This window comes from Loxodonta africana, chromosome 12 (genome assembly GCF_030014295.1).
Source record: "Loxodonta africana isolate mLoxAfr1 chromosome 12, mLoxAfr1.hap2, whole genome shotgun sequence".
NCBI classification, from domain to species: domain Eukaryota; kingdom Metazoa; phylum Chordata; class Mammalia; order Proboscidea; family Elephantidae; genus Loxodonta; species Loxodonta africana.
In genome coordinates, this window is record NC_087353.1 from 78,147,987 (window position 1) to 78,166,132 (window position 18,146).

Genomic DNA, 18,146 nt, shown 5'->3' on the forward strand with positions numbered 1-18,146 from the left:
TTCATTCTCCTTTGCTCCAGGTGGGTGGGTTAAGACCAGTTGATGCATCTTAGATGGCTGCCTCCTAGCATTTAAGACCCCATATTCGACTCTCCAAAGTGGGATGCAGAATGTTTTCTTAACAGATTTTATTATGCCAGTTGACCTAGATGTCCCCTGCAACCATGGTCCCCAAACCCCCGCCCCTGCTACCCTAGCCTTCGAAGCATTAGGTTTATTCAGGAAACTGTTTTTGGTTTAGTCCAGTTGTGCTGACCTCTCCTGTATTGTGTGTTGTCTTTCCCATCACCTAAATTAGTTCTTGTCTACTATTTAATTAGTGAATACCCCTTTCCCTCCTTCCCTCCCCACTCATAACCATCAAAGAATATTTTCTTCTGTTTAAACTGTTTCTTGAGTTCGATAATAGTAGTCTCATACAATGTTTGTCCTTTTGCAACTGACTAATTTCATTTAGCATAATACCTTCCAGATTCCTCTATGTTATAAAGTGTTTCATGGATTCATCATTGTTCTTTATCGATGCATAGTATTCCATTGTAAGAATATACCGTAATTTATTTATCCATTCATCTGTTGATGGGCACCTTGGTTGCTTCCATCTTTTTGCTATTGTAAACAGTGCTGCACTGAACATGGGTGTGCATATATCAGTTCGTACCACACAGTTTTGATTGCTGTAGCATTATAGTGCATTTTGAAATCAGGAAATTTGAGTCCTCCTACTTTGTTTTTCTTCTTGAAGATTGTTTTGGCTCTTGAAGGCCCCTTGCAGTTTCATATGAAGTTGAGAATCAGCTTTTCCATTTCTGCAAAAAAAAATGGCTGATAGAATTTTGATAGGAATTGCACTAAATCTGTAGATCACTTTGGGTAGTATTGACATCTTACCAATATTAAGCCTTCCAAGCCCTGAACACGAAAATAAAAGAAAACCCATTTATTTGGGTCTTTAATTTCTTTAAACAGTATTGTTCAGTTTTCAGTATATAAGTCTTTCACCCCCCCTGGTTAAATATACTCCTAGGTATTTTGTTCTTTTAGATGCTATTGTAAATGGAATTGTTTTCTGGATTTTCTTTTCAGCTTGTTTATTGCTAGTGTACAGAAAGCAGATTTTGGTGGTGTTGATCTTGTACCCTGCACCTCTGCTGAGTTCATTTATTAGTTCTAGTAGCTTTCTTGTGAATTCTTTGAAATTTTCTATATATAGGATCATGTCATCTGTGAATTGAGATAGTTTTACTTCTTCCTTTGTGATTTGGATGCCTTTTATTTCTTTTGGTTGCCTAATTTCTCTGGGTAGAACTTCCAATAAAACATTTAATAGCAGTAATGAAATCAGGTGTCCTTTTCTTGATCTTAGGGGGAAAGCGTTCAGTCTTTCACCATTGAGTATGATGTTAGCTGTGGTTTTTTAATATTTAAAAGCACGTATAATAGTGCCTGGAATATAATGAACACTAAGAGTATGCTATTTTGATTTATTGGATGGGTAATGAATTTACTCTTTAAAAAAAAAAAAAGCAGCCAGCTATAGAGGTTTGAGTAGAAATGGCAGAAAAATGAAAGCCTCATTCTGGAATGTGACTGGAGAGTATCTCCTGATGTTCTTGGAATATAAATACCAGACCGAGACCCAACTAGCTTATTATTATCTCATAGAAGATTACCTGTAATCAGGCTCAAGAAAAATGAGCTCTCTCTCCCCAATCACCATCAGCTTTTTTTTTATTGTTGTTGTTTTGGGCTTTGTTTATCTAGTTTTCACCTATCCCATGGGTATGAGCACACTTTAGCAACCTTTCTATCACTAAAATCCAATGTCTTGAATCAAGACAGATAAAGCTCCTATCAGCTACTAAAATAAGTTGAAGAGTATCTTAGGGTGGCCTCTCTAGAGAAGCAAAACCAGTGATCCACAATCAACACCCATGGAAGCAGCAGTCAAGAAATCAAAAGATGCATTGCATTGGGCAAATCAGCTACAAAAGACCTCTTAAAGTGTTGACAAGGAAAGATTCGCTTGAAGACTGAGGCGTGCCTGACCCAAGCTGTGGTGTTTTCAGTCACATCATATGCATGCAAAAGCCGGACAATGAGTAAGGAAGATCGAAGAATTGATACATTTGAATTATGGTGTTGGTGAAGAATACTGAATAAACCATGGACTTCCAAAAGAACGAACAAGCCTGTCTTGGAAGAAGTACAACCAGAATGCTCCTTAGAAGCAAGGGTGGCGAGACTATGTGTCACATACTTTGGACATGTTGTCAGGAGGGATCAGTCCCTGGAGCAGGACATCATGCTTGGTAAAGTAGACGGTCAATGGAAAAAAGGAAGACTCTCAGCGAGATGGACAGACGCAGTGGCTGCAGCAGTGGTCTCAAAACATCCTACTATTGTGAGGATTGCGCAGGACTGAGCAACATTTCATTCTTTTATACATAGGGTCACTATGAGTCAGAACTAACTTGACGGCATCTAACAACAACAGGCTACCTTTATCACTTTTATCTGGAAGAACACTGTACTGGAAGCTTCATTCTCCCCAGGATGATCTTTTCCATACCCCTAGACCATTCAACAAATTTATAAGTGTGAATTATGTTTCTAGCATTATGCTCGTTGCTGGGATTACAGAGATAAAAAACATGGTCCTTGCACTCAGTGATCTCACACACTTGTGGAAGAGACTGATGAGAAAAATAAAAACAATTTTAATATAATCTGGCACATTGTATGATAAAGTAGGCATGTTGTGCTACAGAGCACAGAAATGACACACATACCAAGTCTGTTATGGACAGGAGTCAGGGAAAACCTTTCGGACAAAGTCTAGGCCAGGGTTTTGATAAATAGACGTTAGCCATTAGGCAGGAGGTGGTGGGGGAAGGGAGAAGTCAAACATTCCTGGGGGAAATGAAAACATGCAGAGGAAAAGAGGTGTGCAAATGTATATATTCAAAGAAATACAGGTAGTTTGGCATAACAGAACCAAAGGGTGTATTCAGAGCTAGAGTGTTCCTGTGTGATAAGAAGAAAAGGGAGTTGAGATAGACAGGACATGAAGATTATTAAAGCTGAGAAGATCAACAAACTTTGGTGGCTAGAGTAAGGAGGAGTTCATCCACGAAGGCTTAGAGATAGTCCAAGATGGACAAATTTGGAAGAGGAAAACTGAGGCATTTTGTTGAATGCAGGGCCAATAAATGACAGTGCAAGGAAAATTAAAGGACAGAGTAATAAAAATTAGCCTCAAAGGGGGAAGGTTTTGTTTTAGCCTCCTAAGAAGTTAGAAGAGCAGTAATGAGAAGCCTAAAATTTAGAGTAAGAGCTTCTTCTTTGATATAGGTCCTCTTCCACCTTTACCCTCCAGTGGCTTCTTTATTTCTGAAATGTAATCTGGCCAGAGGTTAAAGGGATGATTTATTTCTCTAAGCAAATACATTCCTCTCTCCCTAAGCCTGGCTCACATTCCTTTGAGTCAGCATGGTCACTGTGGAATGCATAGATGATGTCCTTACCCATAAATAGAATAGGATATTTTCTACATGATTACAAAGAAAGAAGATGAAGAATTACTGTTGTAACTACTTCACTTTTATTTGTACCTGTCACAAGGACTTTGCTTAAATATATATTGGTATTTCCAGATATGGCCATTTCCCATAGATTCTGTTTTTTATTCATTACTCCTAGTTACTGACTCTAACAGTAATTTGTCTCAAGTGGCTCTATAGGATTAGTTACCTCTGCTGATTATGGCTATTACAATAATAAATGTCAAGTTTAGAATATCATTAAAAGTTAGGAAGTCAAATCTCAGATTAGGCAGCCAGAGTTTTAATCTTCTCCACCAAGAGTTTGTTTAGTGAAGAGGTCACAAACAAGCCAAATTTATACCAAGTAGGTTATAAAGTTTTGGGTAATATTTTTAAATCAACTCATAAAATAATTTCTAGCTTCTTTTAAAAAAGAAGACTTGGCAGTACTGATCTGAATTCCTACATGGCAACATTGGCTAGGACTAACGGTGGCTACCTCACCTGAATGGCTATTTATTTTCCTTTTCACCACAGACTCCACCACTCATCGCATACCTGGCCACTCCACACCGTTACTTTACACCTGTAGGTTTCTGAGCTTTGCTATCCTCAAGTCAATCCCATACTGCAGCGGAAAGTAAGATACTTAAAGGGAGGACACTTCAATTCTGAATGGCTGTATTAAAGGTTTTTTTTTTTAAGTACCCATTTTAAACTTGTCTCCCTTGAAGCCATAAGTATGCCATCATAGCAATTCCTCCTCAGCATGAAAACCCTTCATTTGAAAACGGCTCCATGTCCCCAACATTTTCTCTTCCGTCAAACTTTGATTATACCACTCATTTAGAGGTACTTTGACATACACTATCTCAGTTTATTATCTCCCGTGTGTGTGAGAGAGAGAGAGAGAAAGACAGACCAACCAACAGACATACTCTTCCCAGAAAGATTATAAAGTACTTTGCATAGCATGTAGTCCATAGCAGGGGCTCGATAAATAGTTATGTCTTGGAATTGAACCAGTTTTTAATTGGAGATTACTATAGCATTCCCCACTAATAGGCCACAGCTGCAGATGATTCACAGTGGCAAAAGTGGTAGGGAGCAAACCTTGATAAAATGAAGAGGCACTTCATCGAAGTTTTCTATTTCTCAAATGTTCCTCAATACATGTTCAGTCCAGCCTCCTACCTTGGGTCCATTACTCCCAGATGCTTTCTTGTTTCAGATTCGTCAACGAATCAGCTACTGCCCCCAATATGACCCTTTGCTGGAACACTTGACAGGATATGAGATGCTGGCCCTGCATGCCCGTCTTTGGGGAGTTTCCGAGCACTATATTCCTGATTATGTTAAAAACATGCTAAGTGCACTCTTCCTGGGTGCCTTTGGAGATAAACTCATCAAGAACTTCAGGTAAGACAATGTCTTGCCAGCACAGCTTTTTCTTACCCATTCTAATTTGAGAAAGAGCTTGTTCTAGGCAAGGATGAGGTCTCTTCAGTAACAGAGGCTTTGATGGTCACTCAGCACAGAATCCCATCTGTGAGAATTGCTCTAACCTCATCAATCCCTTCTATAGCCTTCACCCATTTTTAAAATGTACTTCCCTACAGTTCTGGGATCCTCTGCAAGCCCAGCACTGCGTGGCCTTAGCTTCAACATTCAACTCACAAGACTGTCGTAGGCCATACTTGGCACCTTTCTACTCAGAAGCATATAGGACAGGAAATGTGCATGCCATCAGGGCAGTGTCAGGTACTGCTCTTCTGTGGGAGTCCTTGCAGCATAATTCAGATGCAAGAAGACAAAACCCACCTTGGCTAGGTGTGGGAACCTCCCTGGCTTAGAAGCCCCGTACCCCATCGGAGCCTATATCTCTCATAAGACAATTCCCTAGGCATAGCTTCCAGAAGGAACAAGCCTAACAAGTGACAAGGTTCACTCACTCAAGGAAGCCTACAGAATGACTCATCAGCAGCCACCTAAGTTACATCTATTGGTCCCATCTCATTAGGAACAAAGGAGAATGAAGAAAACCAAAGATACAAGGAAAATACTAGCCCAAAGACTAATGGGCCACGTGAGCCACAGCCTCCACCAGCCTGAGCCCAAAACAACTAGATGGTGCCCAGCTACCACCACCAGCCACTCTAATAGAGATCACAGTAGCAGGTCCTGGACAGAGCGGGAGAAAAATGTAAAATAAAATTCAGATTCACAAAAAAAGACCAAACTTACTGGTGTGACAGAGACTGGAGGAACCCCTGAGACTACGTCCCCAGACACCCAACTAACTCAGAACTGAAGCCACCCCCAAAGTCCACCTTTCAGCCAAAGATTAGTCAGGCCTATAATACAAACAATAACACACGTGAGGAACATGCTTTTTAGTTCAATCAAGTATACAGACTAGATGGGCAACACCTGCCCAAAGCAAAGACGAGAAGGCAGGAAGAGACAGGAAAACTAGATGAATAGTTACTGAGAACCCAGGGTAGACAGGGAAATGGGGAGAATGCTGACACATTGTGGGGATTGCAACCAGTGTCGCAAAAAAATTGGGGTATAAATTTTTTAATGAAAATCTAAAAAAAAAAAAGTCTGGGTAGAAGGACCTCAGAGGTCGTGGTCCCCAGACCTTCTGTTAGCCCAAGACAGGAACCATTCCCAATGCCAGCTCTTCAGACAGGGATTGGACTAGACTATGGGATAGAAAATGATACTGGTGAAGAGTGAACTTCTTGGATCAAGTAGACACAAACTACGTGGCAGCTCCTGTCTGGCGGGAAGATGAGAGGGCAGAGGGGATCAGAAGCTGGCTGAATGGACAGAAAAGAGAGAGTGGAGGGAAGGAGTGTGCTGTCTCAGTAGGGGGAGAACAACTAGGAGTATGTAGCAAGGTGTACATAAATTTTTATATGAGAGACTGAGTTGATTTGTAAACTCTCACTTAAAGCACAATAAAAATTTTAAAAAAGTTTGGGTACTGGCCAGGGTTGTGGAGGGTATAAAGGGAGGAGTATCTGCCATAAAGTGAAAGAGGGACCCTAAAGAGAACCTGAAGTTGTTGTTGTTGTTAGGTGCCATCAAGTCAGTTCCAACTCATAGCAAGCCTGTGTACAGCAGAACAAACACTGCCCAGTCCACCATCTTCATGATCATTGTTATACTTGAGCCCATTGTTGCAGCCACTGTGTCAGTCCGTCTCATTGAGGTTTTCCTCTTCTTCGCTGACCCTCTACTTTACCAAGCATGATGCCCTTCTCCAGGAGCTGGTCGCTCCTGATAACATGTTCAAAGTATAGTGAGACAAAGTTTCGCCGTCCTCACTTCTAAGGAGCATTCTGGCCGTACTTCTTCCAAGACAGATTTGTTCATTCTTTTGGTAGTCCATGATATAGTCAACATTCTTCATCAGCACCATAACTCAAGGGTATCAATTCTTCTTCCATCTTCCTTATTCATTGCCCAGCTTTTACATGCATATTAGGCAATTGAAAACACCATGGCTTGGGCCAGGTGTGCCTTAGTCCTTAAAGGGACACTTTTGTTTTTAACACTTTAAAGAGGTCTTTTGCAGCAGATTTGCCCAGTGCAATGCGTTATTTGATTTCTTGGCCGCTGCTTCTATGTGTGTTGGTTGTGGATCCAGATAAAATGAAATCCTTGACGACTTCAGTCTTTTCTCTTACTGGTCCAGTTGTGAGGATTTTTGTTTTCTTTATGTTGAGGTATAATCCGTACTGACGGCTGTATTCTTTGATCTTCATCAGTAAGTACTTCAAGTCCTCTTCACTTTGAACAAGCAAGGTTGTTTCATCTGCATAACTCAGGTTGTTAATGAGTCTTCCTCCAATCCTGATACCCTGTTCTTCATATAGTCCAGCTTCTCGGATTATTTGTTCAGCATACAGATTGAGTAAGTATGGTGAGAGGATACAACTTTGACACACACCTTTCCTGACTTTAAACCATGCAGGATCCTCTTGTTCTATCCAAACGACTGCCTCTTGATTTACGAACAGGTTCCCCATGAGCACAACTAAGCATTCTGGAATTCCTGTTCTTTGCAGTGTTTCTGTAATTTGTTACAATCCACATAGTTGAATGCAGTTGCATAGGAAGTAAAACACAGGTAAACATCTTTCTGGTGTTCTCTCCTTTCAGTTAGGATCCATCTGACATAAGCATTGATATCCCTGGTTCTCTTCTGAATCCGGCTTGAATTTCTGGCAGTTCTCTGTTTATGTACTGCTGCAGCCGCTTTTGAATGATCTTCAGCAGAATTTTACTTGTATATGATACTGTTCAATAATTTCCACATTTGGTTGGATCACCTTTCTTTGGAATAGGCATAAATATGGATCTCTTCCAGCCTGTTGGCCAGCTAGCTAGCTGTCCTCCAAATTTCTTGACATAGACAAGTGAGCACTTCCAGCGCTGCATCTGTTTATTGAAACATCTCAATTGGTATTCCGTCAACTCCTGGAGCCTTGTTTTTTATGAATGCCTTCAGTGCAGCTTGGACTTCTTCATTCAGTACCATCGGTTCTTCATCATGTTATGGATTGAATTGTATGCCCCAAAAATGTGTGTCAACTTGGCTAGGCCATGATTCCCAGTATTTTGTGATTGTCCACCATTTTGTCGTTTGAAGTGATTTTTCTACATGTTGTAAATCCTACTTCTATGATGTTAATGAGGCAGGATTAGAGGCAGTTATGTTAATGAGGCAGGACTCAATCTACAAGATTAGGTTGTGTCTTAAACCAATCTCTTTTGAGATATAAAAGAGAGAAGCAAGCAGAGAAACATGGGGACTTCAAACCACCAAGAAACAAGAGCCAGAAGAATAGCACATCCTTTGGACCTGGGGTCTTTGCGCTGAGAAGCTCCTTGCCCAGGGAAGATTGATGACAAGTCCCTTCCCCCAGAGCCAACAAAGAGAAAGCCTTCCCCTGGAGCTGGCACCCTGCATTCGGACTTCTGGCATCCTAGACTCTGAGAATAAATTTCTCTTCGTTAAAGCCATTCACTTGTGGAATTTCTGTTATAACAGCCCTAGGTGACTAAGAGAGCTACCTCCTGAAATGGTTGGACTTTGACCAATTAGTTTTGGTACAGTGACTCTGTGAACTCCTTCCATCTTTTTTTGACACTTCCTGCGTTGTTCAGTATTTTGCCCATAGAATCCTTCACTATTGCAACTCAAGGCTTGAATTTTTTATTCAGTTCTTCAGCTTGAGAAATGCCAACCATGTTCTTCCCTTTTGGTTTTCTAATTCCAGCTCTTTGCACATGGTCATTATAATACTTTGTCTTCCCGAGCTGCCATTTGAAATCTTCTGTTTAACTTTTTCACTTCATCAGTTCTTCCTTTTGCTTTAGCTATTCAACATCCAAGACTGAGTTTCAGAGTCTCTTCTGACATCCATTTTGATCATTTCTTTCTTTCCTGTCTTTTTAATGACGTCTTGCTTTCTTCATGTATGATGTCCTTCCATAGTTCGTCTGGTCTTCGGTCATTAGTGTTCAGTGCGTCAAATCTATTCTTGAAATTGTCTCTAAATTCAGGTGGGCTATACTCAGAATCATACTTTGGCTCTCGTGGACTTGTTCTAATTTTCTTCAGCTTCAATTTGAACTTGCGTATAAGCAATTGATGGTCTGTTCCACAGTTAGCCCCTGGCCTTGTTCTGGCTGATGATATTGAGCTTTTCCATTGTCTCTTTCCACAAATGTAGTCAATTTGATTCCTATGTATTCCATCCAGCAAGGTCCATGTGTATAGTCACCCTTTATGTTGTTGAAAAAAGGTATTTGCAATGAAGAAGTCATTGGTCTTGCAAAATTCTATCATGCAATCTCCGGCATTGTTTCTATCACCATGTTTTCCAACTACTGATCCTTCTTCATTTGAAGTTAGTATTCAATAAGTAATAAATATATGGGGAAAAAAGGATCTCTTTAAAATGTTAAAAAAAAAAAAAAGATGTCACTTTGAGGACTAAGATGTGTCTGACCCAAGCCATGGTATTTTCAGTCACCTCATACACGTGTCAAAGCTGGACCACGAATAAGAGACTGAAGAAGAATTGATGCACTTGAATTATGGTGTTTGCAAAGAATATTGAATATACCATGGACTGCCAGGAGAACAAACAAATCTGTCTTGGAAGAAGGACAACCAGAATGCTACTTAGAAGTGAGGATGTTGAGACTTTGTCTCACATACTTTGGACATATGATTAGGAGGGACCAGTCCCTGGTGAAGAACATCATGCTAGGTAAAGCAGAGGGTCAACAAAAAAGAGGAAGACCCTCAACGTGATGGATTGATCCAGTGGCTGCAGCACTGGGCTCAAACACTGGAACAGTTGTGAGGATGGCACAGAACCTGGGCAGGGTTTAATTCTGTTGTACATAGGGTCGCTATGAATTGGAACTGACTTAATGGCACCTAACAAAAATATTATGAAGAGCAAAAGAACCACCCTGCTGAGCCCACTGAGCTAAATCTCATGATGTAAAATCATAAGAAATTTAAAAATATTATTTTAAAAAAATGATTTGTCAGGTGCTTCTAGTTCTCCCAGTCTAGGTGTACTTTATTAATTCATTTTTACCCTAAGCAGTGTTGCCTGGTCACGTAGTTAACACTGTCTAATTACAAGGAGAAATATACCTAGAGAGTTAGGCAAAGTCAAATTCTCATCCAGAGTGGATAAAAAGTGTATTGCACTAAGATGCTTCCAGGACTCATTTGCCAACAATAAAGACACAAATGAGGTTGTCTGTATAAGTATGTTAGATGTGTTAGATATGTATACATACACACATATACATGTGTGTGTGCATATACATATATAATACACTTACGTTGTGTGCTGTCAAGTTAATTTTGACTCAGTGACACTATATGACAGAGTATATAATGTAAATATATAAAAATACTGCTAAGAACAAGTATAGGACATATTTCATGATATTTACTAAGCTTCTCAGCATTAGATATATATGTAGGAATTAATACAATTTATAATCTCCTCTCCTTCTTACCAACTTTTCTCTTTAAACCTTGCCTACGTAGTAGTGGCGCCAAACGTAAGCTAAGCACCGGTATTGCTCTGCTGGGAAAGCCTGACGTCATCTTCCTGGATAAGCCATCCTCCAGCATGGATCCTGTGGCCCGACGCCTCCTCTGGGACACAGTCTCACGGATTCGTGAGTCCAGCAAGGCCATTGTCATAATCTCCCATAGGTGTGACTCGTATCTTGATGGGGGGGAGGGGGAGTTATATTTGGTACCATGAGGACTTTGTTGAGGCTAAGAACATAGGTCAGTAATAACTTCTCAGGGGTCTGTTAACGTCCCTGGAGAAAGTACAGTGAGTGATTTCTGCCAGAGGAAATAACCCAGGGTCCTTAGATGAGATCTCTGAACATTCTTAAGTGGGGAAGTAGAAATAAGTCGAGGCTAACTCACATTGCAGATTTCAGCATGCGCCACTTGGTTTCTGTTTTTATTTTGACTATTTCTGTCCCCCAAACTTTGTATGGGTCCTAAATAACAGTTACAGCAGGTCTTTCCTGACTCAGAGTGTCGTAGCTGTACCCCACCATGGTGGGCCTCTCCAGTGCTACCTCTGTCTTGCCCTTATTCTCCTAGTATGGAAGAATGTGAGGCTCTGTGTACAAGACTGGCTGTTATGGAAAATGGGAAGTTCAAGTGCCTAGGCAGTCCACAGTATCTCAAGAACAAGTTTGGGAGTGGATACACCCTGCTGGCCAAAATAAAGAGGAATAAGTCGCTGGTGGAACTGCAAGCACTAAAGACGTTCATCAAAACAATCTTTCCAGGTACTAAAGCTTAGGTACAACCTTCCCAATCAAGCCCCCGTTGGGCCCCAGTGTTCCCAAGCTTTCCCAAATTATGTAAAGATAAAGAGATAAGGAGACCCAGAAACACCTCTTTGTCAGGAACCAACCACAATGCTTTCTTGTCCCTGTGACTCTAACTGGAACTACATTCTACTTAATTCTTCATAACTTCAGAATAGTTCTTAATTATCTATGTGCTGATTATTCATCCCGATTTTTATGATTTCTCCCTGCTCCCTTAGCCAAGGTATGCTCAAGGAGTGCTAACTAGCATTGACAGCCCTCTTCTTCTCATTTTTCAGGCAGAATTTTTTTTGTATGAGGCATCTACCCACACATATAACCAACAAATAAATGTCTACACAATGCAAATATCTTCTCTACATAAATGACAAACCACTATTACTCAGACATAGCCAACCTACATGTCCTCACAACTGTGTTTTCTCTCTGGGCGTATGGTAAAATAGTTCACAAATCTGGATTTGCTCTGGCTTTGCTTGTCACATGGATTTGCAGTGGAAAAATCATGAGAGCCTCTCTAGGTACAGAGGAGAGTCCCCAGCTGAGCCTGGTGCCTCTTACCTCTCAACCATATGAGTTGTGTGGGTCTTTGTAAGGGGGGACAAAGTAAAACAACTCAGTCCAGTTTCTGGTGAACATCCAGAAATTATCTATCCACATGCAATCAATGCCTGAGCTTAGGAAAACTATCATCTGATTACCGCAACAGTCTCCAAACTATCTCCCAGGATGTAGCCTTGCTCTGCTCTCCAATCCATTCTACACACTCAAATCCAAATGGAGAGGTAGAAAAGGGTCACACCACAAAGGCCTTTTATACCACGTTAGGGAGTTTAGATTTTATCCAGAGAGCAATGGGAAGCTCTTCCTCCCTTCCCTGTCCTCTACACTCCCCCTTGTACACTAACACACAGCTAACTCCTACCTAATAATTCTCACATCTCAGCCTGGATGTTGTTATTTTCTTATGGAAATCTCTGACCTGTGCTGCATCACTGCTTACAAAGCATTTGCTGTAGTATTCATTGCACTTGAAATTACATGTTTTATTTCTGCCACCTGTGATTAATTATATTCCCATGCTTAGCATAGTGCCTGGCACATAGCAGGTGCTGAATAAATTTTTGCTGGAAACAAGATTTGATTTAGACAGGTCACTCTGACTTCAGAGTATAGACTAGTAATATGCTTTTGCTGTCTGTTCCCATACTTGCCCTGTCACAGAACTTTTCATACTTTATGCAATCGCTAGCCTAGTTGGCTGCCTTTCTCACCTGTAAACCCGATCAAGGTAAGGACCGTGTCTTGGAATGGAAACAAAATTGGAGCCCAGCCCAGTGTGGAAACTCTTGTGTACTTACACCTTAAGGCTTTGTCAATCAAATTAGGCCATAGAAGAGATGAGAAAATATTTGGCCTCCCCATGATGAAATTCAGAGATTACAAAATTATCAAAAAGTCTTTCTCAAAAATCATATATGTTTTCAGTTTTAATGGTGGTATAATTATCAGGATCCTAGTACTATAACTCCCTCCTTGCTGCAAGGGTTATTTTTTCCCACAAAGAAACTAAAAGGGCTGAAGCTTAGCCTAGCCTTGGATGTTCTGCAGAGGTGCAGGACAGCTGGGTAATTGTGAGCTGGCAAAAATAAAAAGCGTTAGTCTGCAACTGTTTTTTTTTTTTTTTTTCCTATTGTGCACAAATTTTTCTTACTGAGGCCTCTTCCACTTGTCTATCATTCTTCTTTCCTCCAAGTCTGGGTCTAGTCCTTGTTTTCCTCTTCTGTCTGTAATATCCCACTAAATGATGCCAGTTTGCCCAGTGAGGATCTTTTTTAGCTTCATTACCCCTTAGCATAATTAGATGGCTGTGTCTGGCCTTCACTGTCTTGCCGACCTAAGGCACAGTAGGTATACAGCGTACTAGTTTTTTCCCAGTTATTTTTTCCTATAAAAATAAGATAGCTTAAAATTACACTATTTAATGTTTTAAAGTTGTCATCATTAGAGTATTTAGGTGGTGTTGTTGGTTGCCATCAAGTCAATTACAACTCATAGTGACCACATGTGTGCAGAGTAGAACTGCTCCATGGAATTTTCAAGGCTGTGACCTTTTGGAAGCATATTACCAGGCCTTAACTTCTGAGGTACCTCTGGGTAGGTTTGAAACACCAGCTTCTTGGTTAGTAGTCAAGCACTTAACCATTTTTACCAACAAGGGACTCCTTATATTTAGGTGGTGATGGTGTTGCTAGGTGCCATCAAGTCAATTTTTGACTCATTTTGACCCCACATGGCACAGTACAACTGCCGCACATGGTTTTCTAGGCAGTAATGTTTTCAGAAGCAGGTTGCCAGGTCTTTCTTCCCTGGAGCCACTGGGTGGGTTCAAGCCATTAACCTTTTAGTTAGTAGCTGAACGCTTAACCATTGTGCCACCAGGACTCCTTATATTTAAGTATGTTGTTGTTAGGTGCCAGTGAGTCAGTTCCAACCCTGTGTACAACAGAATGAAACATTGCCTGGTCCTACACCATCCTCACAGTTGTTGCTGTGTTTGAGGCTGTTGTTGCAACCGCTTTGTCAATCCATCTCATTGAAGATCTTCCTGTTTTTTGTCAACACTCAGCTTTACCTAGCATGATGTCCTGCTCCAGGGACTGGTCCCCCGATCACGTGTCCAAAGTACTTGAAGAGAAATCTCACCATCCTCGCTTCCAAGGAGCATTCTGGCTGTACTTCTTCCAAGACAGATTTGTTTGTTCTTCTGGCAGTCCATGGTATATTCAGTATTCTTTGCCAACATCATAATTCAAAGACATCAATTCTTTGGTCTTCCTTATTTATTGTCTGGCTTTGGCATGTATATGAGGTGATTAAAAACACCATGGCTTGGATCAGGCATGCCTTAGTCCTCAAAGTGACATCTTTGCTTTTTAACACTTTAAAGAAGTATTTTGCAGCAGATTTGCCCAATGCAATACATCGTTTGATTTCTTGACTGCGGCTTCCATGGGCGTTGATTGTGGATTCAAGTAAAGTGAAATCTTTGAAAACTTCAATATTTTCTCCATTCAGTACTAATTGATTCAAATAACAACATAGTACCCTCAAAGAAAAGGAGCCTGGTGGCATAACAGTTAAGCGTATTTAGGTAAAAAGTATTTAGGTATAGGATACTGTGTATTTGGTTTAGGTATAGGACAGTGCCTAGCCATGTGGCATAGATAAAAGTAGTATAGAAATTAAGGAGCAAGGGAGAAATGGAGGCTGAAGTAGCCATGGAAGGCTTCACCAAGGTAATGGGACTTCATTTGGGCATTTAGAATGAGTGCCTTTTCCAGGAGACCAATTTAATTATCATTAACAAACATTATTTTGAGATATTACTATTTGCCAGGCATGGTGCTAGGTGCTAAGGCTGTAAAGATAAAATGTGATCCCTGTCTTCATGGAATTTACAGCCTAATGGGTAAGGCAGACCCATAAACAAACAAACAAAAATTATAACATTAATTCATAATAGTTAACATCTACTTAATAATTTTAAAAAACCACTTATGTTGCTTTCAGTTGTACTCTAAATTGTAATCTCAATACCCAGTTTGGAATCATTCTCAACAATCTTTTATTGTTCTTGGTAACTCTTACTCTGTCTTAACAATAAATAAAATCAGTTGTCTTCGTCTAGCTCTATAATTGTAGAGAAAAAAAGAGACTTCCGTCTGTGCCTCTGCCCCTTCACACTTAGTGTCAGAAGGTTTCGAAGCAGCTTTCTCCTGACTTCAGTCATTTCATTCTGCTGCCTGAATGTTCCATGTCCTCATTTTTTTAGCTTCCAAAAAGAAGACCCTCTTTTGCCATTCCAGCCTCTTGTTTTCTTCTGCTCTTGGCAAAAATAGAAAGGGCAGGTCTCTGCATTTTCCTCTTTCTCCCCTCCATCTATTTTCCCATTCTTTAACGGTTGTTGTTGGATGTCGTTGAATCAATTTTGACTTATAGCAACCCCAAATGACAGGATAGAACTGCCCCATAGGGTTTTCTAGGCTGTAATCTTCAGGAAGGCAGATCACCAGGTGTTTTTGCCAAGGAGTGGCTAGGTGGGTTTGAACTTTTTTTTGACGGTACCATGTTGTTCTTTTGGAGCCCTGGTGGCAAAGTGATTAAGAGCTTGGCTGCTAACCAAAAGGTCAGCAGTTCAAATCCACCAGCCACTCCTTGGAAACCCCATGGGGCAGTTCTACTCTGTTCTGTAGGGTTGCAATGAGCCTGAATTGACTCAGTGGCATCCAACAACAACATAGGGCAGAACAGAACAACACCGGTCACATAGCAACCTCATAGGACAGAGTAGAACTATCCCATAGGATTTCCAAGGAGCAGCTGATAATTTGAACTGCTGACCTTTTGGTTAGCAGCTGAGCTTTTAACCACTATAGGGTCTCTTGAGTTGGAATCGACTTAGCAACAGCGGGTTTTATGTTGTTATTTGAATCAAATAGTAATATCGGTCACTCTGTCAGGCTATTTCTGTATTTAAAGGAATGAAATATTTTTGTTTAAATATTTTTAAAATACACTTAATGAGAAAATAACATTCAGTGGTCTTCCATGGTGCCATTAAAAAAAAAAACTAGCTGCCCTCAAGTAGACTCCAAAGCAATGTGACCTCATGTATGTCAGAGTAGAACTGTGTACCCCAAGATTTTCAGTGACTGATGTTTGGAAGTAGACCACTAGGCCCCTGGGTGGACTTGAACCTCCAACCTTTTAGTTAGCAGCTGATCATGGTAACTGTATGTACCACCCAGGGGCTCATGGTGCCGTTAAAACCCCCGGAATTATCAGCCTTGTGAGTCAAAACTATGAGTGATATGCATATTTTCACATAATTTCAATTTAAGCCACTAATTTGGGTTAAATTATTTTCCTCTTGCTGCTCCAACCAAGTACCATAAGTTTAGTGGCTTAGAGAAATGAATTCCTGATTTTTTTCAACGGTTGCTCCTTCTAAAATGCAAGGAATTCAGTAATTAAAGAATGTTACCAAAGTAGAATATCACTACTATTTTTAGTATAAAATAGAGGAAGATTTCTCCTTTAAGTACTCTAAAAGGAGACCAAAAAATCAGTTGCAAGGAAGAAATACAGTCAAGAATAAAGTGAGAGAAGCATCTTTTTGCCTTGGCACTTTCCCTGGTGCAAATACAGGGGCACAGAATGGATCTGTACCTCCTTCCAGCAGTTTTCCTGTTGCAGTTTTAAGGAACATAGAAAATAGGAATGTATTTAGCAAAAGTCAAATGTGACTGGAAAGTAAGTCTGCGAGCAACATTTTTTTTTTTAAGTAGATGCTTTTGACTTATCCCCTCTTTTGAAATGATTCTAACTTTTGCTTTCGTTTGAAAAACACACGTGCCAGGTAATGGCCCCTTTTCTAGTGCTCTGCCAAAGCCCACTGCCATCAAGTCAATTCCGACTCAAAGCAACCCTGTAAGACAGAACTGCCCATTAGGGTTTCCTAGGCTGTAAATCTTTACAGAAGCAGACTGCCACATTATTCTCCTGTGGAGCAGCTGGTGGGTTCAAACCGACGACCTTTCAGTTAGCAGCCGAGCACTTAACCACTGTGCCATCAGGACTACTTTGTTCCACCCTATCCCTCACAAAGTGCATCTCCTTCCCCTTTCTCAGACAGTTCCCTACAACATGAATACCAAAGGATGATCCATTACCACATACCCAGAAAGGACCTTACCTGGGGACAGGTGAGTGTGCTACCAGCCTCTCCTAAAACTGTAGGTGTTTGGTTTTAGAGTTGGTGGATGATACAGGGTATTCATATTCAGCTTCTGAGATTTCAGTGAAGCTTGGTTCCATCTCTAGGTCTGAAATCTCTTCTCTTTACTCGATACTTGGTAAAAATCCATGCAGTTTCTTCCCAGCTCTCACCACGGTAATTTTATCAAACATATCTTAGTCTTAAATTATTTTGGCCAATTAGGAATTATTTGTAATTTGAAGGCATAGATAGATGAATTCTGTTTCAGCAGATGTGAGGTTTATAGATACAGTATCCTGGGAAATTGATATTGACAGAGGGGTAGAGGGGCAAAACTTTTCCTCTCTAACATCCTTGCCAAATTTGGGGATTTATTAGCTTGATAAAGAATCTCCAAGGTCATACAAGGGAGGGATAAATAGAGCCTTCTTACCCTGTCTCCTCCCACCAACCCAATATTTTTCCCCACCTTTCCTTCTGAGGGGCTTTGATAACAGTGGTTTCTTCTGCTGCCCTGTAGGTATTTGGTATCTTGGAGTCAATCAAAGATGAATATGGACTAGAAGATTATTCCATTAGTCATAACACACTGGAGCAAGTCTTTCTGAGCTTTGCCCAAACACAGATCCAAAAACAACAAAATTTTAAAGATAATTGAAGAGTGGTTCCAACCACCATCCCTCACCTCCTCGCCAGCCTTCTGCCTATAACTGATAGTGACAATATTTCTAGATGTGTGTACATATGTGTATATAAAGTGTTCCCTGGGAATAAAATAAATAATTATTTTTAGAGAAATTTCCTAATGAGCTTATCTTCTACTTTATGGACTAAAGCAAGACCCATGTGTGCTAAAAGTTCTTCAGATGTATGGTAGACGTAAAAGGAGAAACAAGTGTCCTAAGCTG

The 18,146-nt window shown here is 40.5% G+C and overlaps 1 protein-coding gene across 1 annotated transcript in view; it reads left to right on the plus strand.

The window, feature by feature from the left end:
- The window catches only part of LOC100671695 (phospholipid-transporting ATPase ABCA3-like), a 110,272-nt gene extending 92,373 nt beyond the window's left edge, over positions 1-17,899 (plus strand). The window contains exons 17-21 of the mRNA XM_064294799.1: positions 4,777-4,964; positions 10,642-10,812; positions 11,221-11,411; positions 17,151-17,224; positions 17,759-17,899. Of these exons, the coding sequence (XP_064150869.1) occupies positions 4,777-4,964; positions 10,642-10,812; positions 11,221-11,411; positions 17,151-17,224; positions 17,759-17,896 (762 nt within the window). The 3' untranslated portion in view covers positions 17,897-17,899. The remainder of the gene's footprint in view (positions 1-4,776; positions 4,965-10,641; positions 10,813-11,220; positions 11,412-17,150; positions 17,225-17,758) is intronic.
- The last annotated feature ends 247 nt before the right edge of the window (positions 17,900-18,146 follow it).